This window comes from Rhinolophus sinicus, chromosome 5 (genome assembly GCF_057876585.1).
Source record: "Rhinolophus sinicus isolate RSI-liver-muscle chromosome 5, RSI-T2T, whole genome shotgun sequence".
NCBI classification, from domain to species: Eukaryota; Metazoa; Chordata; class Mammalia; order Chiroptera; family Rhinolophidae; genus Rhinolophus; species Rhinolophus sinicus.
The window spans coordinates 47,619,472-47,645,516 of NC_142505.1; the positions used below are offsets into that span (position 1 = coordinate 47,619,472).

The 26,045-nt window shown below is 40.6% G+C and overlaps 2 protein-coding genes across 26 annotated transcripts in view; one reads left to right on the forward strand and one right to left on the reverse strand.

The window, feature by feature from the left end:
- Window positions 1–963: 963 nt before the first annotated feature.
- Window positions 964–5,623, forward strand: UQCC5 (ubiquinol-cytochrome c reductase complex assembly factor 5). 2 transcript variants are annotated; one of them, XM_088798460.1, is made up of 3 exons: window positions 964–1,323; window positions 4,177–4,264; window positions 4,789–5,623. In XM_088798460.1, exons 1-3 carry the CDS (start codon window positions 1,173–1,175, stop codon window positions 4,853–4,855), a joined length of 306 nt encoding a protein of 101 aa, XP_088654586.1. In that variant the 5' UTR covers window positions 964–1,172; the 3' UTR covers window positions 4,856–5,623. The 2 variants fall into 2 exon arrangements, with proteins under 2 accessions (XP_088654586.1, XP_019579875.2); XM_019724316.3 differs by having other exon boundaries at window positions 965–1,323; window positions 5,300–5,623.
- A 1,582-nt stretch (window positions 5,624–7,205) lies between these two features.
- The window catches only part of PBRM1 (polybromo 1), a 105,401-nt gene continuing 86,561 nt past the window's right edge, over window positions 7,206–26,045 (reverse strand). For 14 of the 24 annotated variants that reach the window (XM_019724301.3, XM_074313074.2, XM_019724300.3 and 11 more), the window contains 8 exons: window positions 23,026–23,209; window positions 22,243–22,453; window positions 21,427–21,628; window positions 17,953–18,117; window positions 14,409–14,564; window positions 11,319–11,389; window positions 10,990–11,206; window positions 7,206–10,013 (listed from right to left, as the gene is read on the reverse strand). In XM_019724301.3, coding sequence (XP_019579860.1) covers window positions 9,841–10,013; window positions 10,990–11,206; window positions 11,319–11,389; window positions 14,409–14,564; window positions 17,953–18,117; window positions 21,427–21,628; window positions 22,243–22,453; window positions 23,026–23,209 — 1,379 coding nt within the window. In that variant the 3' untranslated portion in view covers window positions 7,206–9,840. The remainder of the gene's footprint in view (window positions 10,014–10,989; window positions 11,207–11,318; window positions 11,390–14,408; window positions 14,565–17,952; window positions 18,118–21,426; window positions 21,629–22,242; window positions 22,454–23,025; window positions 23,210–26,045) is intronic. The other 10 variants (XM_074313083.2, XM_074313082.2, XM_074313080.2 and 7 more) reach the window with 3 other exon arrangements.

Consider the following 26,045-nt stretch of genomic DNA (forward strand, 5'->3'; position numbering starts at 1 on the left):
CCCCTTAACAGATATCTTCAGCAAGCACAGCAACTCAGTGAGAGTGAAGTCTCTGGAGTCAGAGCTCTACTTCTACATGGCTTAATTTCATAACTTCCCAGTTCTCCATCTATAAAAGATGATGAAAATAGAGGTGAGGTTCAGTAGGCTACCGAATACGTGTAAAGAGCTAGGGCTCAATTAATCATCATATTATGGCTAATGTTAATTGATCAGTAAATATGCCCCAGTCATTGTTAAAGGCTTTATTTATATTTTCTCTAAATCCTAACAGCATCATAGGAAGGTCCCCATTTTGTGTAGGGAATTGAGGCACAGACCAACAAAGGGAGTATGTGTGGAGCAGGGATGTGGTTGGACAAAGCCCATGCTCTTGAACCATTCTTCTCTTGTGATTATTGTGAGATGATGCATAAAAATACCTACTAGGCCCTGTATAACGGTAAGTGCCCCACACAGGATAGCTTTTATTAATTTTAGGGTTGTTACAGATACTTACCTAGACTTTTGTTGTGATCAAGTTCAGCTTTCTTTTTTCTTTTTTTAAAGTTCAGCTTTCAACAGTGCATATGAAATTGTTATTTTTAGAAGTCCAGTCACCAATCACGACCCCGAAATAAATGCAAGGTGTTGTGTAACTGCATTTTAGATTATGGTGCAGTACACGTTTAGTCCATCAGAAAGGGCCAACGCTTCTATAAGGAATGTAAGAAAAAAGATGGCGGTGGCAGAGTAGGGGGTACTGCCGCCAACTCCTAGCACTATCGCAGCTGCACAGGGGAGGCGGGGGGGAATCTCCCCGGGACGACGCCACGTGTGAAGCTCCGCCCCCTCAGCCGGCCCGCCTCCAGAACTGAAGCGCCTGCGCCAGCTCCCTCAGGCCGGGCTCGGCCTCACGGAGCACGCGCATTCCGCTACACTCTATTGGCGAATCACCGCACCCCACCGTGCTCTGATTGGTGAAGCCTCCCCAGGCTCTACGATCGGCGCTCAGTCGTGGGTTCCTTAGGATCCCGCGGTGGCGCAGGGCGGGGATTGCCCGGCGACCAGGCCTCCGGAGTGGGCAAGGACAGGCAGGACGGACTCGGTTTCTCTGCGCTTCAGTCCAAAGGCTGGTGCAGCTCCCGTCGCTCCTGGTTCCGCTGTACCCCTCTTCACGACTTCGGTGGGGCATGTTTTCCAGGGCCCAGGTGAGGCGAGTTCTGCAGCGGGTGCCCGGGAAGCAGCGACTCGGCGTCTACCGGTTTCTGCCCTTCTTTTTTGTTCTGGGAGGAACCATGGAGTGGATCATGATTAAAGTACGCGTGGGCCAGGAGACCTTCTGTAAGTGGGGACGCAGCAGCCTCCGTTTCATTTCAGGACCTATTTTCTTGGGGGATATTCCTAGGTTGCAGAGCGCTCAGTCCACCCAGAGCGCTGAACTGCTGTTATCCTGGCCAGAGGGGCTAGTGCGGCTCCGTTCGCTGGGCTGTCGAAACCCGCCCCGGCTCCCCTGTAAGTGGGGCCACAAAGGCGCTTTGGCGTTCAGCCTTGAGACTTTGCCTGCGTGTGGAGGAGGGCACGTGACTCCACTCAGGACGCCCTCCTCTCAAGCCTGCCAGTGTCATTGTTTCGGCCTGAGTAACAGACTCGCTCACAGCCCGTGGAAGGGGGTGGGATCCTGAAGTTTCTTGGAAACTGTTGTTAACTGGCCAGCCCTCTCTCTGAACTCTTCGGTCCAAACCCTGGAGGGAGTTGGCCTGCCCGGCTTAGCTAATTACTACGTGTTTACAGGTAGAGTCATTGGGACCAGGGCAGCATTGTGAAAAGAATGCTTGGCATTGCTTTGCTGAGCACCAGCTCTGGGAGGACTCCCCTAACGCCTAGACCCTTTCTGCTTTGTCTCTTCAGAAACACTGTATCACGTGTGAACTGTCAACCCTCATTTAAAGAAAAATTGTTACCTTAGTGCTTTCTAAAGATATTTAGTCCTTCTGTTCATTCATCAATATTTAATGAGTACTGATAAGAGGACATAATGAACAAAGCAGAGGGTCCCCCACCCCAGAAGAGCTCTAATGGGAGAGACAGATCATAAAGACAGTATCGTGATCAGTGCTGTGAAGGGAAAGTAGGGGGGAACATGGGAGTCTTGGGTGGGGCACCTCAGTTGGACTAGATAGTGCAGGGAAGGCTTTAGGATGAGTTGCCATGTCAGGTAGGACCTGGAAATTGGGTAGGTGTCAGTCAGATGAGCGGAACATTTGTTTGTGGAGTTGAAAGTGTCTCATGCTAGTGGTAAGAGAAGACATGGAGGCCTTGGTGTGAAGATGCTGTTTGAGGGACGGAAGCAGTTGAGCAGAGTGAGGGATGAAGTGGGTAGAAAGGTGCCTGGGAGGGCCAGAAAGGGACTGAGAACCAAGAATGTATCCCCCCAGAGGACTGAAGGGTTTTAAGTGGCTGTGGATTAACACAGTGGCTTCTTGTGGAGAGATTGGCAGGAACACTTAGGCTGTGTGGTTGTTCAGGTTTGAGATGGTGGCCTGGTCTAGGGTGGGGACAAAAGGATGCCAAGAAGTGGCTGGAATTGAGACACCCCAGAGGTAGCCTTGACAGGGCTTGGTGACTGAACTCAAGAGATGAGGAGTGGAAGCTTCTGGTAGGACAGGTGGGGCAGGGGGAACAACACAGACAATCCTGGGCTCCATTTTGGACATGCTGAGGTGGAGATGGTTATACAGATCTGAAGCTCAGGAGGCAGATCTGAGCCATAGATCTGGGTTTGTGGGTCATTCACAAGAGATTGTGATGAAGTCAGAGTTAAACCCTAACATTTTAAGGATGACTAAGAATGGCCAGAGAAGGAAGGAGGGAAACCAGGCGGGTTTGTTATCATAGAAGACAGGAGGTTCAGCAAGTTTGTTATGGGAATGGGAAGTAAGCTCTCTCCCCCCCAGGAAAGACTTGAAGATGTGCAAATCTTATCTGGAAAGAGAGGGTGGAGGGACGTGGAGATATCTTGGCCCTTGAGAAGGTAAGGTGGGAGGATGGGATCAGGGCATAGTAGTAGCAGCCACCCTTGGAAGTTAGCTGGAAGAGTTCTTTACTGATGACTTTGCTCTGAAATAAGAGTTCATAGTCATTTGGAGTGGCTGAAGAAGGGTCAGGGTCATGGTTGAGGAAACAGGATTGTCAGGCATCACAGTGGACCCAGTTAAATGCATCATTTGACCCCATAGTGCAAAGCAAGCAGTGAGGCATGGAGAAGGAAGTTGGATTAATTTGTAGTTGGGGTTTTGAAAGTATGTCAAGAAGTTGATATTGGTACGAGACAGAATTTCAGCTGGTTTGGTCAGGAAGACAGAACAAGAGGGGGCTGAGTGGGTATTCAGGGGCCAAGGGCCTGGGGAAGAAGTTGGTAAAGGTCCAGGGACAGAAGGGCTAGAAAGGTAGTAGAGGTTGTGGTCAGAGCAGATGAATGTATTACTTCAGAGGAGCACTGCCAATGGGTGGTGGAGGTTGCCTGGAGATGGCAGGGAGGTGGAGGCTGGCGCTTCATTCCCGTGGGGGGTGGTGTTGCCTGGGAAGATGGCACAGAACAGGGTCAAGGAGCCTGAGCTAGATGTTGTTTTCAGTAATTGAAGGGGGATGGTGGAGAGCAGGTGCCAGTGTGGAGATGGTGGCGAATGGCATAAGCCCCAAAGGAAGAGGACGGTGAACCAGTATCTGGAAGAGCAGCAGCTGAGGAGAGGAAACTGACCTCCCCTCCCCACCCTGAGTTCCGTGGTGTGGGAGAGGGGTGGTGGTGAGGGAGAGGGAGCAGCAGAGAGCCACAGGCCAGGAACTGCCTTTGAGGGGCCAGGTTTCAGTTAAGGTTGATTTCAGAGAGAATAGAAATTGTGGAGGATGAGAAAGTGAGGGAGGTCTTCAAACATTGCTAAGAGGTTTGCTAGTACAGGTTCCTGTCTTTGAAGACACAAACTCTTACCCTGCTATTGAAGTCCGTGAGTCCATGAACACAGTCCTCATTTAACTGGCTTTGTTTTAAATTGAGTTTATTTTGGCATTGAGTTAAACATTAACGTTGAGATTCAGAAGTAGGTGACAGACCTAGACTACTTGTTAAATTACTCAGATCTGGGTATTTTGAATTCCTCAGTTTCTTAAAAATCTAAGTAAAATTTTTGTTTGATACAGACGATGTCTACCGTAGAAAAGCCTCAGAAAGACAGTATCAGAGGAGGCTGGAAGATGCACCAGAGACTGAATCTCAGCAGTCAATAAAGTGAATATGAAATTTTACTACTGGTTTCAACTCCTTTAAAAATGTACTTTCCAGATCTCGTTCTTACACAGAACTGCCTCTACAAAGAATTTTTATAGTTTTCCTGTCTCCTTGAATACTTCCCAAGCCACTGTGGGACAGCACGTGTGGGAAAATTATTTCTTCCTAAAACACATCTGCCCATTGAATGTAGTTCATGAAATATTTCATAAACAATTCAAGGATCAATCAGGATGCTTTTCAGTGTAGTCTGAATTGTTTGTGAAGTCCTTTGTTTTAGGCAACAAATGGTAACCTTACTGTTTTGCAGAATTCAGATTTAATCATGGACATAAAAATAAGATCTAAGTAAAATTTTTGTTTGAAACAGACAAGATCATTGTAACCTGGATAATTAAGCAGTTACATTTCAGCCACCTGCCACTTTGTAAACGTCTTGCTAGGGTAATAGGAATTCCTGACTGACAGCATAGTACTCACATTAAGTGTTCCTGTGAACAGAAACAACCCTTTCCTTTGCCAAGATCCACGAACACAAGGGCTGGACATCCATCAGGACTTGGGGGCAAAAGGCTTCACGTCCTTCTGTGATGAAGATGCTGCTTTCACCCAGCTGCTAAAGATAAAGATGTGCTCCTTCCCTAAGAAAGTGAACCTTCACAGTGTAAAGCAACCAGACTTCAGCCAAATCAGAGGGTCAGTCTGTTGGCAGAGATTTTGCAATTTGACCCAGAATAAGTTTGGGTTAGCTGGTAGAAAAAGCAAAGGCATCTTCCCATGCTTGGATAACCACATACAACATTTTTTCAAACAAGAAAATATCTACATATTAAAGAAGACTAAGTTTCAAAATAGTTTCTATTTTTCATGAATAAAGAAGCAAATGCTTAAGGCTACAGGGTATCTTTAAGTTAATAAGCTCTGTCACAAACACTTCCTAAATTTTTCTAGGAATTTTTTTTTGTAATTGTCCATTTATGTTAGAACCAACTCAGTATAAATAAAGAGTCACTGATGACTTGTATCTCATTAAAGCACTACCGACAGCAAACTCAGAGGCACTGCTCAGATGGCTCGCACGTGAAGACCAGGGATGGCCAGCAGCAGCAGGGAGAGGAAAGTGGTTCTCATGTCCCCGTGCATCCCCTAAAGAATCCTGGTGAACTGAACTTCATGGGCATTTTAGTGCTTAGGCTGATGCGTAAGAAATTAAAATTGTGGTATGATTCAATTATGTGGCTATTCCATGTTCCCCCACTCCCAGTTTTAGAAGCTTAAGTAATATTGATACATAGAGAATTATGTCACACACACCTTTTACAAAGAACAGTTGTAAATGCCAATAAAACCATCAGTTAACTTCTGTGTCTGCTGTGGGTTCCTTCCCAGGCCCACCCTCCTGCCTCCATCCCAGAATCACTCGTCTGGAATTAGTGTTAACCTTCCCTGCAGTTTTCTTCTTTTTAAATATATATACTAGAGTGCTGATTTACTGAAGGACAACAAACCTCTGAAGATAGGACAATGTCTAACTTCAAAGCAAGGAAACTAGCAAAGCAATTGTAATAAATTGAAAAGCATACTGGCTTGGATGCTACAGGGTTGAGAACTAATCTTTGTTAACCAAGGTGCAAGTTTTTTAACCTTGCCTCAAAAAAATATTTAACCTTTCTACTATCGAGACAGTGGAACTTAATTAAGGGAACTTGAATAATTTAAAGATCAATGCTCTTAAACGCTGATTACAGAACGGCAGTCCCCCTAGTGTCAACTATAAGGCAAAAACTTTGATAACCCAAATTTCATAAACCACAGTACTAGAATGACAAAAACCTCGTTAGTCTTTATGTACTGCTAGAAACCTACCTCTACTGTAGTGGTGGGGAAAGAATCTGGGCTTTGGAGCTTCACTTTCATCGGATCTGATAGGGAAAGTACCTAAATTAGGCACATAATAATGTTCATCTAGCAGTCCTATTTTGGAAGTTTTGCCCAGACCTCTGATGTTACAATTTAATTGCATTAGTTTCTTTTTGTAAGCTTGATTTTCCACACTGAGTTACTTCTCTTTAAAAAACTATACAGTTGGACCATGGTGTTTTCTAAAGCAATTTCTCTCCTAGTATAGCAATATCAGTTTTTAGTCTTCACACACATGTATTAAATTTGGAATTTCTTGCCATATTTATGTGCAGTCCACACATGAATACATCTATTTTGGGGATGGAATTAGTCTATTCAGTTCTGAACTATCATTCAGCTGACCTAGCATACTTCCAAACCAAAAAGGAACTAAACAGAGTAATACTTAGCAGTATTGGTTTGCTCATAACGTTCAGCTCATGTTTACACATCAATCAATGATCATTCAAAATATGCTCATGAGCATAGATGGTAGTACAGCCCTCAACTCTTAGGAGAACAGACCCCTAGGGATTTGCACTGATACTAGAGGAAAATGGTTGACTTTACCAACACTTTCTGTTAAGTGTGGTCGTGTTTTAAGAACTTAGGAGCATATTAAAGACATACCTGGGCCACTTGTCTCTTCTGGTCAGACAGCTGACTTTGAAATGGGTTACATTGCTTTATGATCTAGCACATGCTTTCCTTACCTTCCGCCATCAGTAACTCTCCAATTTTAACTTCAACCTGCATTTCTGCCCATGCTGAGGACATGTTAGGAATTCTTTGCCTGCAGCCTGAGAGGCGTGGAGTGGGGCATGTCAGGATGCAGTGTGACTACATTTGGTCTCTGTTAATGCAGCCTGAGCCCTGAAGCAGTGTCTGTACACTGACTTGCCTCCACCTGAGGTGCTCTCTTCCCCTGAACTGGCAGCTGTATCCCTGTCAGCATAAAATCAAGGCTTGCAGGAATTAAACCCGCTTGAAACATCTGACACAAGCTTTTAACAGAACAACCAAACCTAATTAATCTAAATCACTTTGCAAACTCCATTTTTATTTGGATTAAAAAGCTTTTGATGAACAAACAATGATACATACATGTTATAAGACTAGTTACCACTTAAACCTCTTTTGATACAGAAATTAGAATAAACCAAGTTTTAATCAGGTCTGAAAATGTTCAAGCTCAAGTCACCACCAATTTGGAGATTTTACACAAAGAAGTGTCCCCTTAAGTGTCCCCTTTCAATTCTTCCTCACAGGAAGAGAAGGGTGGGTTCAAAAGACAAAGCAATTCAAGGCCTTTTAAATCAGTTGGCTGACATACTATTTTAAACCTATTGATTTTTTCCCCCCACAAACAAAAATCTCTTTTCCACATGAACTTACATTTTGAAGACATTTAGGCCATTATACTTTCTAAGCCGTATCACTACAGTTCCTAAAACTCATGAAAAAAAGATGTTTAGTTAACTTGTACTTTAAGTCAGGAATTTTTTTTGTTTCTTTTTTAGAAGAAGGCTGACCTCAAGTCTTAAACCCTAAATATTAATTGATATTTTCTAAGTTAATATACAGAAAGACATGATTCTAAAATAAATATATATATTTTTTAAAAACTTAATGAGGGCCTGCCCAGTGGCCCCCTGGCCCGGCTCTGCACTGCCTCAGGGAAGCCCCGGCTGGCTCTATGGTTCCTACAGCACCTCCAGACACTGGGAAGGAGCCCGGAGGAGGAGTGCTCTGGCTTCTAAGGCCTCACGTAGCCCATAGTGAAGAGTTTTTAGAGGCTTCCCAAGAAGTCTCATCCAGACCTTAAAGAGGGAAATAAAATGGTGCATGAAATAAATAAATAACTTAACCAAAATTAAATTTCAGGTTCTTTGGTGTAATTCAAGGATGTCTAGAAATAAAATAATCTGATTGTATTATACAGTCCATGATGATTCAATGGCCCAAATAACCAGGAACTGAAGATTTCTTTATCTGATTCAATTTAACAAGAAGGTACTGACATACTACTGCAATACACTTTTTTAAAATTCAGAATTATTTAAAATACTTGATGCAAACAGATCCAGTGGTTGACTATAGGCAATTAAGTTACAAGGGCCTCCTGTATTTACAATATTTAGATACAAGAGACTTTTTTTCCATTCTATACCCTTTTGTCCCCATGATTTTAGTAAGAATAGTACTTAAATATCCAGGTATTAATTCATACCAGATTAAAAGAAAAAAGAATACTCTGAGAGTCAGTCTTTCCACTTACAAACAGCAGTGGCAGGTCCACCACAGTGGCAACTACGCTGTTACTACAGAGCAGGTTTCCAAAACGCCCAGCGAAATACTGCTCCATGTTTGATGCTTTCTACCTGCCTGCGTATCACACACTATCTCCAATGTTTATTCTGGGGTCATATAAAAGAGACAGGGTCACCAAAGCCAAGTGTTTGGGATCTGTGATGGTCTTTTTTGTGAGCATTTTCTTAAATTATGATTCCTTTCTGCTGAAATTCAAAAGCACAAGCTAAATTTTAAAAATATTTTAGAAAGTCTTAAATTTCTGGTGAATTACATCACTGAAACTTAGAAGAAATACCACGTCTGATGAGGAAACAATACTAAAACCTATTTGTATACGCAGGTAATCTCCATTTTTACAATTATGCTTCTGATGCAGCTCTTATCTGGTTATGCACTCCCCTCCCTGTGTTAGGTTAGATGTTATGTTTAAAGATAAATCACCTCCATGCACACCTCAATGCTTTCTTCAAGATGAATTTCAATGTAAGAGATATAAAATTTTAAATCATCTAACATGTATAGGCATAAATTGTGAATTCATTATAAATAGGTCAAAAGTACCCTTAAACTTACCTGCCACGACTAAATATAAGTCGGGGTTGTGCACATATTCTGCAAAAATAATTGACACCACAGATGTGTAACTCAGCACAAGAAAAAGTGCTCTCTCCTTCCAGGTGTCTGGGAGATACACTAGCTGCAGAAGGATGCACAGCACTGACTTCAGATTTCTGCAGTGAGCCTCTGAGTTAATAGAGCAAACGTGCCATGTCTGCCAAACACGTATAACCTAAATAACAACCTTTCACTTCACTGTAGGAAACAGTTCTTGTGAAAGTGGCTTAATATATTCAGGCACATGAAACAGACACAAGTACACTCCCCTAAGATGTAAACTAGAACCAACTTCACATTTCAGTATCAACTTAAACTAATCTGTAAACTTGTGTGTATATGTGTGTGTGTGTGTGTTTCATTGTTCTTTTATTAAAAACAAAAACACCTCCAAAAAAACAAAACCCCAAGCCAAGACAAAACCTTTGATGGTTTTAGTTCCATGGCAACAAAAAGATAAAACTCCAAGTCTACATATATAACCAATTATGAAACTGGTTTTAAACGAAGGAGACATATGCAAAAAGATCTTTGTGTATTTGATAGTCAACTTAATATAACAAAAACAAATTGAAATAGCTTATTAAAAGTGTCCTTATATAAAAATGGCCTTGTGATGTACAGTAAAATGCAATAAAAATTATCATCCTTTGTTCCTCCCCCCACCCCCAGCAACTAAAATGGTAAAATGGCTACTATTCCACAAAACTCTTTAGGCTTCTATAAAAGAAACGTAACTGATGTGATTAAAGGTTTTCTAGATTGTATGCTTGGCGAATGTTGAGGGTGTCTCGGAGCATCAAATCCCGAAGGCGCCAGAGGGCATCTGCCATGGTGGTGTGGGCCCCTTTACTTTTCAGCCAGTGAGAGGGTAGGCGGCTTTCCTGTTCTTTTGACAAATGGACATCGCGTCTTCGAGCTGAAAATTAAAGTTCAGACAGAACTATAAATAGGAATTTTAAGGTAACCAATTTACCCTCTGTCCTAAGGCCTGAGAGATTAAAACATGAAACATTATTATTTATTAAATATTATGATTTTTAACTGCAGAATATTTCCGAGAAAATTTCTTATATCACTTTATTAAGCCTCCTGGTTTTTAGAAAATGACTTCACTTAGACATGAGACTACCTAGCCAAGAATGTCTCGTTTTATGCTTTGTATTTTAGAAATTATCTAATTTATAATAATGACTTCACAAAAAAAGATACACAATATAATGTAATTCTCTACTAGAATGGGAATACAAGAGTTGCACAAACACCTAAAAGATCAGATCATTAATATTTTGTTGTAGGCACTCCTGATATTTAGTAATTACTTTAGTGTTAACAAAAATTCCTAAAAAGGTAAATGTGAAGAAAGGGAAAACTACTAGTCTTAAAAGAAATAAAATTACCAAATTTGGTTTAGAAATGAAGAATGAGTAGAAACTTCCAAATTTCTTTCCAGAAACTAGGCAAGTTATTTTGTATGTACTGAAAATACATTAAGTCTGCTGAACTAAATGAACAACTTGATAGGTTAATAGAAATATATTTTCTGGTATTTTTTCTTTATAAAAAATAAAACTGAGGTGAGATAATTTTTAATTTATCCAAATGCATCTATGCTAATGCCCAAATGCCTAAAACATTATTGAAAAAATTCGTAATATACTTAAAAAGATGACAGTGATATTTATGACAAAACCAAGCACTGAAATTCAGCAAAAAAAAAGTGTGATGTCAATATACAAAGAAGCTCCAAACCCTTCTATTAAATATACCATTTATTTCACTTGTTGAAGAAAAATGGATAGTTACCGTATGATATAATACGAGTATGCCAATAGCGAGAGGGCTTGAACAAAGCGTGGATTTCATAAAGGTTTACTGAGAAAGAGTCTCCTTACCTGCCAGAGTGTGGTCCCACTTGCTAATGCTGTTGGACTCAGCACTGAGTCCTTCAATGTATTTTAGGTAGGCCTCTGAATGGAGAAGCCGTTGGGTCTTCGGTGGGGGAGCCACAAACATGGGTGTTGTCGGCTGCTGTATGACAGGAGGGCCAGCTGGATGTGGGCCAGGATATGGAGGTGGGGCCTGCTGTCCTGGAGGCCCCAAAACTCCTACCTGAAACAGCATAGACCACACAGTGAGGGAAAAAAAATACTCGGTACATGTTCTGAGACAGAAGATAATGTGAGTTCTGTCAAGTCCTAGAAAATCCAACTGGGAGGCTCACCTGCTGTCCATATGGACTTCCGCCTGGTGCTGGAGTCCCTACCATAGGGGCCACTCCTTGAGTCATCACACCTGTAATTCAGAATGCAATGGCACAATTAGAGGCTCTGATAAGAAATGACGTCATTTATAATGCAAGACTATGGCTCTCTGCTCTTGAATCTTTGTGGATAGGAACTCTGAGTACCCAAAATAGGAGGTAGCATTCAAATAGAAAATTCATATTCTTTTGTTTTCTAGGTACTTTACAATGTTAGTACAACTTGTCAGATGTGTATTTATTATTTGTGGCTTAGAAATGATTTGAACCCTGCATAAAATTCTAATATTTCCCCAGGTACTCTATACTCAGAATACACCTCTATTTTCAAGATATTTTTCTTCTGACAACATTTTCCTGTAACTGAATCTTGTGTTTAATTTCAGCAGTAATGGCATTGCAATCAGGCTCAGCAGTGTGCAGGGTGCTAGGACACAAGGGAAGCGGTTACACAAGTGCACAGTTACATGAGCTTTGTGGAGGCTGGAGGCACATCCTTGCTACCCCCTCACAGGCCACCAGCACCTCTGGTTCTGACTGGAGTCACTAACGTTGGCAGAAAGGACTCTTCCAGCTGACAGAGCACCACTTTGAAAACGTATCATTTGGAAGTAGAGCGGTCTCCTTGCTGTCACTTCAAATGAAAAATGACAAAGGAAAAGAAAAAGATTTCATTGTCTTTCTATATTTGTACTGTGTGTCTGATAATTTTGTAAACCTTCCTTGGATTCCTCACAAACAATTTCTGTCTCACAGGTACTAGCTGATAATAATCAGATGTCCTATATTTGGTGTCTGGGGTTATTTTAATCATCTCAGGACCGTCCACTTACTATTCTCATAAAACACAGAAACAGGCAAGGGACCTAGTTTATTAAAAACTAACATACTACAGCCAAAATCCTGGTGAGTTGTGGTTTAAATCTTAAAACAAATCCTGCTGGCTGCATAAAAGGATCAAGAGGAGCCAATTTCATATTCTACAGCTCCTCTGGATTCAAAATGTTGGTATTTTGACCAGGCAGAACCAGCCCACTATTCTAACATTCAGAATGCTAAATGCTACTCCCAGGAAGTATTAGACATTTGTTAGAGAGACAATTATCAGTAAGAATAAGCTTTCTGTTTACAAAGTAGGGATTTTATATTCCAAGTACCCAGAAGGATACCTGGATCACCACAGTAGGATCCTAATGATTATTTGTGAATGAATAAAAAGGTTGTTGCTCCAGCGACATATTACTGACTACTGATGCCCCCCCCCCCCCCCCCCCCAAGGACACTCACCGGCCTTAGATTCCACACAGTGGGCATCCCTGAGCTACCTGTATCTTTGCAGAGCAGCACAACCAAATCAGCAACCCCCTCTGTGCTTCCTCTGTTTACAAATGCCATGCCAGGGGGCAGCAGGTGAGAATGTAGGCCGAATCACCAGAGTTCACTGATTCTCCTCTCCTCAAAGCCTGATCAGACATGTGCATGTGTAGGTAGTAAGAGGGGTTCTTCCCTGTCTCCATGACTATAATCAGGTGTGCTGTGTTTCCTTCAAATGCAATTTAAAATCTGAAGAAGGGGAAAACGGAGACAGCTATGCCCCAACACCTACCAAAAGGTATCTGCTATCTAGAGGGTACTGGCCTTAGATGTGGCTCCCATTGAGTACCTCATGTACCTGGAAGTCAGCTCCAACCTGGTCTGACTGACTCAGTTAGATACCCTACGCCAAGGTGAGAGGGCACAGATTTAAGGCCAATTCTATCTGCCACATGGGCACACACCTTTAATGATTGACTCCTGATGCAACAGCAACTCACACACAGGCCACCATTTCCATAATGAAGCACGCACTCCCACAAACATTTCCTCCTCTGGGTACGTCTGGATCAAATACTTTCATGGAGTTACGGCCATTCTCCAGCAATACACACAAAAAGTGTGGCTGGAAGCTCTAGGCCAAGCCACCATGTTTGCTCACCCTGCACACTGCTGGGTATATCCTCTGAAGCATCTTCTGGAACTCTGTATAACTCTAAGATCAGCAGGTCGAATACTGGTGTAAGCAAATCTAACATTTCTACATTTCATCATCTGGGACGGGCCTTCAGCTGATATTTTGGATAATGGATCAAATGCAATTCCAAGTCATCTTAAGGTCACATTCCCTCCAACCAGATGATAGCTAGTGGTCAGTTCTTTTGAATATGATGGCAATTAATACGGGAACTTTTGATTTTCCTTTCATAATAATCTTTCAACTTGCTAATTAATTATAAAGTAACACTAGCTGTTACTTTATAATTAAAGTAACACTAGCTGTTACTTTATAATTAAAGTAACAGCTGTCTGGACTCCATTTCTATATTTCTGTATGAAAAACTTCTGAGCTTCTGTCGACAAACCAGTGCATACAGTTAGTACAGTGGGCTATGCTGCACTTTAAAATGTTATGTCGTGCTTCTAGGGGACTCAGATATGGAAAACTAGTTCAGTGCAGATTCGTTCCCTCTCGCCTTTTTGTTTCTAAAAGGACTGAAGGATTCTGAAGAGTTCTACATTAGTGATTCTGCAATCCCCTTAGAAGTGCTTTTTGGGAAGCAGGGACTCTATATAGAAGACCCTGTGAGATAAGAATTGAACCAGAGGAAGAAATGCACTTAGGAGCAAAAAATGCTTTTATATGTGACCCTCAACTCGCAATCTGGGAACTTCATTCATTGATAAAGAGGGCATGACTTTTTAGGCTATGTTTGGCTTTCTGAGTACATGTCAAATTATGTGATTTTAGAGTATGCCTCCTGTCCCTTGGTCTGCTGGATCTGGTCTCTGCCATGTGTCCTGTGCTGCTGCTAGGCAGCCAGGTGCCCACGGGCACAGGTGCTGAGTCACCTGCTCAACACACAGGACAGGCCCTACTGCTGACATCCCTGGGATTCTCAGTAAGGGAAGGCCTGCCCATAATGGGCAGCAGGTGCCTCCTGGAACAACTGGCTGAGGGAGGAAAAGGAGAATACAAATATGAGATTAATGAGTGAATGAGGATGAAGTTCTTACCCGGCGGTGGGATGCCCGGGAGGCCGGGCACACCTGGCGGAAGATGGTGGGGTGGCGGCCCCCCAGGGTGAAGTGGCTGCATGCTGCCCATGCTAACAAGGCCATCAACTGGGCCCTGCAAAGGTGGAAGGCCTGGCGGATAGCCACCCATCATGCCTTGAAGGACACAACAAATTTCAGACATGCATCATTAACATGCAAAATGAGCTAAGTAATAACAAACCTCCCACATGCATTACCAATGAATAAAAGCACCCTTAGTACTGCATGATATAACTAACGGCAATTAGTGCAATTATTTTGTTGCAATAATGAACAAAATAAAAAGTTACAAATATGAAATTCAACATTTCTGGATGAATTAGTACTTAGTAATTATTATTTGTAGTTATTTTCCCTGGGATAAAAATGCTGCATGTTTTCAGTTAAAAACAAAGAGGAGTTCCAGTAACAACCTTCCCAAGGTCACGATTACTGCAAGCTGTTCAGTGACCAGTTCTGCAACTGCGATTCTAATTGAACAGTAATAACCCCATCATTCCACTCTGCCCACACTCATGACTATCATGGGTACACATGAGGGGAAATTGGAATGGAGGGACATGAAACACACAGCTGGATCACAAAGCATGGTTCTCCAGCTTGGGGGAGGACGGCAAGACATTTTCAAGACTTAAACATCCACTCCTTTTCCCTTCTAGTAGCTCTACCACTGCTGGTAAGAGTGGATCATGCTCGAGCTTGAGTTGGGAAACTGCTAAGAGCCATCACAATGTATGATGTTTCATCTTTAGCTCTCCAAACAAGATAAAATAAAGATAAAACCTAGACCCTCCCAAAACAACCTTAGCCCAGGTCACTCAGTAGCCTGTACGCAGACCTTAGGAGGAACGGCTGGAGAATCAGGCTCTGCTGACATGAGAAAATGCCAATTGTCATCACTGTCTCCACACTCACAAAGGTCCTCACATAAACCTTCAGTTAACAGGGAGCATTTTAAATGAGGTACAAAAATTCTGTGAACAGAGTCTTTTATTCCTTTATTTTCAAAGTGCATCTTCAAATGACAAAATATTTTCTGCTAGCTAAGGAGGTTTCAAGAAACAAATATTTTTGGCAAAAAGAGTAAAGGGAAGAAAATAATTTCAAAATATCAAAGACTCACCTATCAAAAGACCTTTGAAGCCACACAACATTTTTTTAAGCAAGAAAAACAACTTGACTTTTCTAGGATTTGAAATGATCACAATAAACAAAACATAAGGCTTCTCCTCAAAATGCAATCACCTTTGGTCAACTTCTTGCACAAAGGGAGGATTGAGGGACTGGTGCCAGACCTCATTTTTATAAAATACTCTTTGTAGAGGAACTCTGGGAAATAGTGGAAAACTCCAGAATCTAAGAATTTTACTCTTGATTTCCCCTAAAGGATATTTAAAAGGTATTTATTTATTTATAAAAATTTAGTCTTTTAAAACTATAAAATTACCGGTAATTCTGAGATTGATTCAACTGGCTTCATTAGTCATATCTAAGCTGACTGAAAAACTTACAATTACACAAAGCAATGGAAAAATCTTAAACAGTTAATACCTCTAAACACGAAATAGGATTATGAATTTCATTTAAAAAAAAAAAGAGATCAGAGAATAAAAACTACTTTTGAACAGACACCATTATCTTAAACATGAGGAGATCCAATGTTGCCAAACTGCCTTTTAACCACACCACCAGATATAGCTTTTAGGGACAAGTAGGTGGGAATTTAAGAATGTTAGGAGGCTTTGCTTTCAATTACAAAAGCCCATCTGAACGCACCCTTCATGGGCTGTGGTTGAAGAAATCATTAAGAACTGAAAGACATGACACTTGTCTTCATTAAACTGTACTTTGGCATTTATTATCCCAGTCACATGTGTTCAAATGAGCTTCAATGCTTGTAAGCAAAGCTGGTCTCAGACAGCAACAAGGCTAGTAAGACGTAGGCCCTAGGCAACCTGTAAACCCACGAAAAATCACCCTCTTAGCTGCAAAGTTCCCACGGTAGACCAAAGACTGGTTACTGTAGAGAATGCTTGCCCTTCACTCCCATGGCCCAGATGTCTGGGCAGCACATGCTTAATAATGGAGCAGGGGCTTTCTAGAAGAGGGCCCCATCCTCCTTACCCATCAGAGCTCTATGATGTTATTCCCCAACAGGGAGCTAAAATGCTGCAGCTGCTGTTTTTTAATGTTTTTAGCTGTTTGAATTCATTTTGTTAATGTGTCCCTGGGCTTATTAGTCAAGGGCACAGTGCTACAATATCATACATGAAATAGAACAAAACACCATGTCAACAAGGGAATTCTAACTTTCAAAGTCCCCATGTTCAAGGCCTGATTTCTAAAAACCTTTGGAACCCCATTAACCAAAATGGGCCATGGAATAGAGAAAGCAATTATGAGATTTGTTAGATCAACATCAGTTACACTGAAAGTACTGAAAAGCCATGATTCAGATGTGCTTTGGCGAGTGCAACTGCTGAGTTCAGCGATAGTGCATTTGAGAACTTGCCATCATGAAAGGTAGGAGCGACAATGGAAAAGTTATCTTATGCTACTCTTCCTCAAAAAGCAAATACAAAAAAAGCAAAAGCAAAAACAAAAACAGCATCCCAATGAGCCTGCTTTGAACAACACTGTCTTGGACTCCCTGCGAAAAGAGGTCAGACTGCTTTTGGTTAAGAAGAAACACAGGGTGCTTTTATGGACCTCACCAGGCTTAGAGAGATCACAAAGGAGGGACCCGAGAGGTGGTCTGCAGGTTTCTCATTGGAGACATGTCAGACAAAGATTCCAATTGGAGAATAGCCAAATTGGTATGGCCACCAGAACCAGAGACAACATACACAAGCAAACCACATTCATTTTCTTTTCTTTTCTTTTTAAAAATATGTGACTGGGATACTAACAGAAAATGCAGTTTAATGTAATTAAATAGAAAAGCATTACAGAGTGGGCACAATGAATTGAATAAAGACTTTGTATTCTACTTAGCAGTCATGCACACTGGTGACCAAGAAAGGATTTATAATTCATTGTCAAAAATCCTTTTAAATGGTCAATCTTTTAAAGATGGCTGCAGCAGAACAAGGCAAACTGAATACTGGAATGAGATGGGAAAATCAACGTCACCTAAAGACTAGTTTTGTATTTTCTCTTGGAAATCTCTCCAGAAGAGAATTCGGGGTCTATTTATATTTTCTGCTATAATGCTCTATGAAGAGCAGTCTGCAGTGGAGAATAGTGCCAGACCATGCCCATAGCCAGGGAAGAGCTAGCTGCTCCCTACCAATTCCCAGGGTTGGGCCCAGGGCCCATTTCTGGGGCAGAGGGGAGGCATTGCCTATATGGGAAAGGCAATATAAGGACAACATGGATGACTTCAAACTTCGAATCTGTCATGAGAAAAGCCTAGAGACTGTGGCCTACTCCTCATTGGAGAAAAAAAAAAATGAAGGAATTTCTTAAAGTGGAAAAAAATGGTCTTAGCTCCTGTTTTTACCTGCAACAGGTGTCAACTGCTGATTGAGCATCCCCATTGGTGTTGGTGGTGGCACCACCCCCATGAGAGCCCCCACAGGGGTGCCTGCTCGGGGAGAAGCACTCGGCTGCTGTTGCTGTGCTGCTCGCTCTCTCTCCTGCTGCTCAGCAACTTTAGCTGCCCGCTCTGTAAAGGCATTTCAGATTTTCAATTCTGTTTTTAACCCAGGAATTCAAAATACCATCCATTGCATTCAACAGGACTAGTAAAAACACAGGCAACAGTTCTGTCTCAATGGAAGGAACAGTAGATGACTAGTCTCAACACAGGAGGAGTCGGGCCGATTTCACTTGGTAACCTAGAGTCCAGCTTTCCTATCCCATCTTGAGAACTGGTCTGCAAAGATTTCAAGAATGTTAAGACTGCAACACACATTCAGAAAGCACAGGTTTTATTTAAACACGTCACCAGCGTAACCAACGTGGTTAATCTCACAAGGCACCCTGAAGATGAGAAGCGCTACCATTATTCTAGTATTAATAGCATTGCAAATTATTTATAATTTCAACATGAAGCAATTCCATGGCCCATTATAATTTTTGGCACAATTATTACTTACTATATTTTCCTGATTCCTTACACCCAATTTTACTAAGATTTGAGGACTCTTGTTATTAGTGTCATGGGGTTTAGCAGCTGAAGAAAATTAACTCTGTAAGGGAAAAGTAGCTCCTCCACAAGGTTTTAAAGAAAATAAACGCTAATTTCTACATTCTAATGAAGCAAAGAGGTCATGTTTAATAAATCCCAAGGAAAAAAATGCATGATATTCCAGGCTACAGTCATCAGAAGCAGGGAATTATATATACACATATGAAACAATGGACAATATACTGACAGAACCAGGTTTCCTGAAGCTGAGCAGTTCAATACTGACCACAAATCACCCTAAATCAGTGAAAGTTCCAGAATTCACTCTTATTTCATCTGAAACGCAAAAAGAGCATTTGCTTGTGCCAGTTCTGGGCTGTGGAACACACTTTGCTGCACCCCTCATTCCTTTGAGCTACTATGCCTACATCTCCATAGCCAGTAGCCCCAACGATCACATTCCCAGTCTTTTTGGGAGCTAGCAGGCTGGTCCCTTACTAGAGAACTCTAGAAATGTGTATTCCCAAAGCTCCCACAATACAGGGTTTATTTTGCTTCACCATTCATAAAAAGGAAATCCTCCCCACTCTTCACCTGGGCAAACTAGGGCTGGGAGACAGGTAGTGATTGGTCCAAGGATACAGAGAGAAACAGCAACCTGTGGCCCTGACTCCTGGTATCACACTCCAACTGCCACACATTAACCCTCCAACATGGAATTCAAAAGGCTACCACTGGCTGATGTAAGCAGGGGAAAATAGCTCAAGGTCACACGGCTTTAAAGAGAATCAAGAAGCAACAGCTCCAGTCCTCCTTTAGTGTGAGGATGTGGACGTCAAACAAGTCAAATCTTTCTCGGCTATGACACAGGTGCCTGCACAGACTTGTCATCACTCACTAACACTGTCCCACTTTACAGATCCTCTGTACAATGAGCATGAGGGACAAAGGCCATTTAAATAAACCACAAATTTATTTCCTTGAGCTAGCAGTGAAAAAAACAATGATAATATAGACCCCCATATTAAATTCTAGTATTTTCATTACACAAATGACACAAAAAATGGGAGAGCAAAAAAATGGATTTGAAAATACAATAATTCAGGTCTGTGGATTGAACACCAAACTGGCCACTGTTGATTTTTTCTGGGAGGACCCTACTTAGGCTATCTTGGAAAAGAGAATTACTAAATGAGGCCAGCCAAACTCTAAACTTTGGTTTTGAATTCAATGGGTCAGAACACTAAAAGCTCCGATTTTTGTGTCTCAGACAGACACCGCTGAGTCATATACTAACTCACTGACTTGGTTCTCACTGAATTTCAGCCTCCCCTTTGAATTTGGGAGAATTTCTGAGAAGCCATCATTTCTCCCTCTTTTTAGCCCTGCTCCAGTGTTTTTACTTTTATATTATTTCCAGACACGTTTCTCTTTCTTGTTCACAATTTAAATAACCAGTAATATAGTACCAGCTTCATTTGTGCTGCACTAGGCTTTACACCGATGTGAGCTTCATTTCCAACACTCCTCTGAATGATAACATCCCAACTGAATGATATATTTGGTTTTAACTGGCACTAAGGTCAGAAATATCAAATCTCTCCCAAGTTCTAGGCTCTTATAGAACTGACTAGGGTTTCTCAAAGCATGTTCTGCAAAATATCAGTTCTTTAGAATCTTAACAGGTATTACGTGAATACTTGGTCAAGTTCAGAAAATGCCAGGTGAAAAAAAACAGGTTCTCTACTGTAGGTCTTAAAGACTTTAATATGAAAATATGCACTGAAAGTTTCCAAGAGAAAAAAATGGAGTGCTTCTAAACTAGTTTTGACACAAATACTTTTTTGGTTGAGCATCTTGCAGGATTAGGGTTCTGCAGGAGATCCTTGGGGAAGCCTTGTCAGATACTTTTATAATAATCAATTTTAACAATTAATTTCTTTACGTTGGATGGAAAATAGTGGATTTGGAATTGGCCAAGAAGAGTAATGGTTGACCACTGTGGTCAACCAATTGAGAGACATCTCTACACCGGCAAAATAAACCATTAAATTCCAAATGGGAAAAATACAGCTCCAAGGGCAATAGTCCAGCTTAATCTAATGTTTACTACTCATTTCTTTATTAAAGCCATGCCTGATACTAAAAATAAAAAATAAAAACAGCAACAACAACACAATTTCTCTCAAGTATTTGTCCCCAATGGCTAAGAACCAACAAATCCTTGAATAATATAGCTCATGGCCCAAAATGATTTAATTATAGAGTAAAAGGAAAATGAAGGCAGCTGAGCTTTATCAGAGACCGCAAGTGCCTTCCAAGTAGTTATGAATGCAGACATAGCACAGGCCAGGACTGGCCTAGGAAACCAAGCGCTTCAGCCAAGCTTCAGCCTGAAGTTTAAACATTTGGCTTATCAAGAGCCGTAAAAGAAGATCACTGATTTTGAAAGTCCCTTTTCAGATGAATTTTAAACAAAATTATATTTAACATCCTTGTTCAGTCATTCCCCAGCTCAACACGTGGGTACTTACAGGACTCAATGAAAGAAGAAAATCATGCAATTTTTAATAGCAAAATATTGGTCTGAGAAACTTCTTTTGGGAAAAAACAAAACAAAACACCCCACACCAGGAACAGAGGCCAAGTCAGGGGCAGCGCCTGCTAAGTCAGGACAAGGCTGGCATTTAAACTGCTGGATGGGAGCCATTTGAGACAGTCCCCAACACAAAGTTCATATGCAAGTGGTAAGAATAAGAGAGTAAAACTTGTTTATGCACGTGCATTCCTGAAAATATCCCCTTGCTTAGAAAGCTGAGAAAGTTCTGTCTAGTCTCTATTTACCTTCATATTCTGCCTTCTTGGCTGTCTCAAGATTTCTCCATTCTGTTCCCACCAGTCGGCTGAGCTCCCCAAAGGAGTAATCTGGGTGCTGGGCCTTAATCACAGCTCTCATCTCACTGCTGAACAGGATGTAGCCACTCATGTTGATTTTCCGTTTGGAGCCTTCTTTCTTTGCATTGCCTTTGGCAGACTTGGGGGTAGACTGTAAGACAGAAAGATCTTATAGTGCATCAGAACATTGCCTTTGGTTAACTGCTCAAAGTTTCTGGAAGCCAGGAACACGTAATTCAACAGCTACTGCTTTATATATACATTCAGTTTATAGATGGCCAGTGTTTTGGTTAAACACAGCTCTTCCTTGCCTCTTACTATGTAAGAAATAAACAGAGGTTCTCTGAATTCCATGACTGCGATCTACAATGGCGACCTCACAATTAAGTCCTGAGAAAATTCTGAATGAGAAAAAAATACCAACAGGAATCACTTCAACCAAAAGATGAGGTCCTAAAGAAGGAGAGATTAAAAAGACAGGGGCAATAAAAGCCAGGGAACAGGATAATGCCTCTTACCACTGCTTTTCTTCAACATAAGACAGGGAGAGCTTTCCAACTAAACTTTCCATTAAAAAGAGCTATGTATGAAATTTAAAAAGATGTATTAAATTTTAAATAATTAATGGCATTAAGAAAGGAAAACAATCTGTTCCTTCCTGCAAAATTCACATATGTAGGGGATGGATGTCTCCTTACTTTGGTTTGAGTCTGCTGCAAACCAGAGCTGGGAATAAGACAAGTAACAGGAACTTGTCACCTTCACCTGTGGGGGTGTGTAGGGCATGAGATCCAGCTCACTGGCCAGGGGAGTCTGAAGTTGAGGTAGAGAAGGAGGCTCAATGACCTCACTATCTTCTTCTCCCATCTCTTCGATATCTTCATCTCCACCTTCTAACTCAGCAAATTTAGCTTCTAGTAACTGGATCTTCTTTTCCAACAAAGGTGAGGGCTCCTTCTGAGGAACAATTGGTTTTCTAAAAGAAGTGACATAAAAAAATAAAATAAAAAAAAAAAGGTCACCTAACACTACTCCAGGGTTGGTCAGAAAGCAGTGTTCTGCCTTAATATAAATGATTTCCTGTAACCTGAAATGTATACTCTAAGTCAACAAGGAATTTCAATGTGTGTTTATAAAGTCACATCTACTTACAGATGCTTGTTTTTAAAGGATTCTGCTGAATCTCCACAAAAGTACCAGGTCCAAAGTTGGGATCTAGTTGCCTATATATAGTGAAAAGACTTTGTAATCTGTGGACTGTGCAATCTCTTGATAGGCTATGAACCAGAACCAAGAATTTCTGCTTTCACATTACAATTACTGGAGTCTAACCCAAGGGCACTGCTATAGCAGTTACCACATCTCAGCAGAGTATGAAGCTTTCCTTTACTCTTTAATTGAATTAATTAATTTTTTAATTTAAAATGTATACTGCTCTATTTTAAGACCTAAGGAAAAAACAAAAGCATCCTGTACTACACTATTTTGATATCAGTTTTACTATTAAGAGCTGAAGTGTTCTTTTTCCTTAGCTTTTTCAAGCTTTACCTGAAGTAATAAATTTCATCATCTACCACTTTAGCAGAGAGTGAAAACCTCTTCAGTCCCTTGAATTTCTTCATCTGTTTGTCACTCTCATTGTAGCGGCTCTCACAAAGTAGAACGTCATTTTCTGGAATTTCAGTTGGCCTGCAGGAAAGGAAGTCCTTGAATGACAACACAGCACACTTTCCTGAAAGAGCAAATTGGACAGAAGTTAGAACAAACTGTGGTCATAGCTAACAATTATTTTAAAATTTTATTATTTTTGAATTAATACAATCATCTGATTCAAATGTCAGAAGATTTAAAGGGTATACACAAGCATAAGGATAGACATGTAGATCAATGGAATAGAATTGAAAGGATAAAAATACACTGATACAATTGGATTTTTATGGGCAACTGATCACAAGGGAGCTAAGACAATTCAATGGGGGAAAGAATAGTCTTTTCAACAGGCAGTGTTGGGACAACTGGATTTCCACATGCAAAAAAACTGAGTTGGAATCCTACCTCATACCATATACAAAAATTAACTCAAAATAGATCAAAGCTCTACACAGAAAGAAGAGATACAACTATAAAACTCTTAAAAGAAAACACAGGTGTAAATCTTTGTAACTTTTTATTAGGCAATGGTTTCACAGATGTGACATCAAAATCACCAGCAACCAAATAAAGTAAACTGTACATCATCAAAATTAAAAACTTTGTGCTTCAAAAGACACTATCAAGAAAGTGAAAAGACAACCCACAGAACCGACGAAAATATCTGCAAATCATATCTCTGGTAAGAGTCTAGTATCCAGAATATAGAAAGAACTTCTACAACTCAACAATAACAAGACAAATAACCCAATTAAAAAATAGGCAAAGGATCTAAATAGACATTTCTCCAAAGAAGATATATAACCAATAAGCACATGAAAAATGCTCAAAATCATTAATCATTAGGGAAATGCAAATCAAAACCACAATGGAATTACCATGGCTATTACAGTAAACAAAAAAAATAAAGAGGAAAATAACAAATGTTGGCAAAGGTGTGGAAGAGAAATTGGAACCCTTGTACACTGCTGGTGGTACAGCTGCTATAGAAAACAACCTGGCAGTTTCGCAATAAGTTAAAAAGAGTTGCTATACAATCCAGCAATTCTATTTTTTTTAAAAGTTTATTGGGGTGACAATTGTTAATAAAGTTACATAGATTTCAGGTGTACAATTCTGTACTACATTATCTATATCTCACATTTTGTGTTCACCACCCAGAGTCAGTTCTCTTTCCATCATCATATATTAGACCCCATTTACCCTCTTGTAGAGCCCCCCTCCCCCCTTACCCTCTGGTAACCCCTAAACTATTGTCTATGAGTTTTTGTTCCTTCATTTGTTTGTCTTGTTCTTTTGTTGTTTTCAGTTTTATATACCACATATCAGTGAAATCATACTTTTTCTGTCTCACTTCACTTAACATTACAATCTCAAGATCCATCCATGTCGTCACAAATGGTACTATTTCATCTTTTCTTACCACCAAATAGTATTCCAGTATTCCATTGTGTATATATACCACAACTTCTTTATCCATTAATCTATTGAAGGACATTTTGGTGTTTCCATGTCTTGGCCACCGTAAATAAAGCTGCAATGAACACTGGAGTACATGTCATTTATATATATATAAATTTTATTGGGGAACAGTGTGTTTCTCCAGGGCTCATCAACTCCAAGTTGCTGTCCTTCAATCTAGTTGTGGAGGGCACAGCTCACTGGCCCATGTAGGAATCGAACCAGCAACCCTGTTGTTCAGAGCTTGTGCTCTAACCCACTGAGCCATCCGGCTGCCCTGGAGCACATACGTCTTTATGTATAAATGTTTTCAGACTTTTTGGGTAGATACCCAGGAAAGAGACTGCTGGGTCATATGGTAATTCTATTCGTAATTTTTTGAGGGACCTCCACACTGCCTTCCATAACGGCTGCACCAGTCTGCATTCCCACCAACAGTGTATGAGGGTTCCTTTTTCTCCACAGCCTCTCCAACACTTGTTACTATTTGTCTTGATGATAGATAGCCATTCTGACTGGGGTGAGGTGATATCTCATTGTGGTTTTTATTTGCATCTCTCTACTGATCAGTGATATTGAGCATTTTTTCATATGTCTATTTGCCATTTGTATGTCCTCTTTGGAGAAATGTCTTTTCAGGTCCTCTGCCCATTTTTTGATTGGGTTGTTTGTTTTTATGTTGTTGAGTTGCAGCAATGCTATCTCTACGTAAATATCCAAAAGAACCGGAAGCAGGAACTCAAATAAATACTCATATACCAATGTTCACAGCAGCATTATTAACAATATCCAAAAGATAGAAACCACCCAGATGTCCATCAACTGATGAGTAAACAAAATGCTATATGTACATACAATGGAGTATAATCAGCCTTAAAAAGGCATAAAATTCTGATACATGATATACCATGAATGAACCTTGAGAATATTATGCTAAGTCAAATAAGCCAGATACAAAAGGAAAATATTGCATGATGCCACTTATATGAGGTACCTAGAATAAGCAAAATTGAGAGACAGATAATAGGACACATATTACCTACCAGGGGCTGGGAGAGGGGAAAATGGATAGTCACTGATTAATGGGTACAGAGTTTCTATTTGGGATGATAAAGAGTTCTAGAAATGGATAGTGATAATGTTTGCACAATACTGTCAATGGATTTAATGTCACTGGATTGTACACTTAAAAATGATTAAAATGTTGCATATTATGCATACATTGGCCCACAAAAAAACTTACAAATGATAGTATATCACTTACATTGTTTTGCACGAAATTTTGTTGCAAAATAATATATCTTGAGGATTGTTACTGGTATTAATATACTATATTTATTGAAACTAGTTCATTGATATGGGTATTTAGGTTATTTCCAAATTTCTGCTCTCCCACTGTAGCAAAAACAATGCTGATACAAATAATTTAAGGTATTAATTTGCACATGGGTGAATAC

Bases quoted from the DNA above. Each gene is read 5' to 3' on its own strand.
- UQCC5 (XM_088798460.1), top strand. From the start codon at position 1,173: ATGTTTTCCAGGGCCCAGGTGAGGCGAGTTCTGCAGCGGGTGCCCGGG. The intron at 1,324-4,176 runs GTAAGTGGGGAC...TGTTTGATACAG, and splicing joins CGTGGGCCAGGAGACCTTCT to ACGATGTCTACCGTAGAAAA. The intron at 4,265-4,788 runs GTGAATATGAAA...TCCTTTGCCAAG, and splicing joins GAATCTCAGCAGTCAATAAA to ATCCACGAACACAAGGGCTG.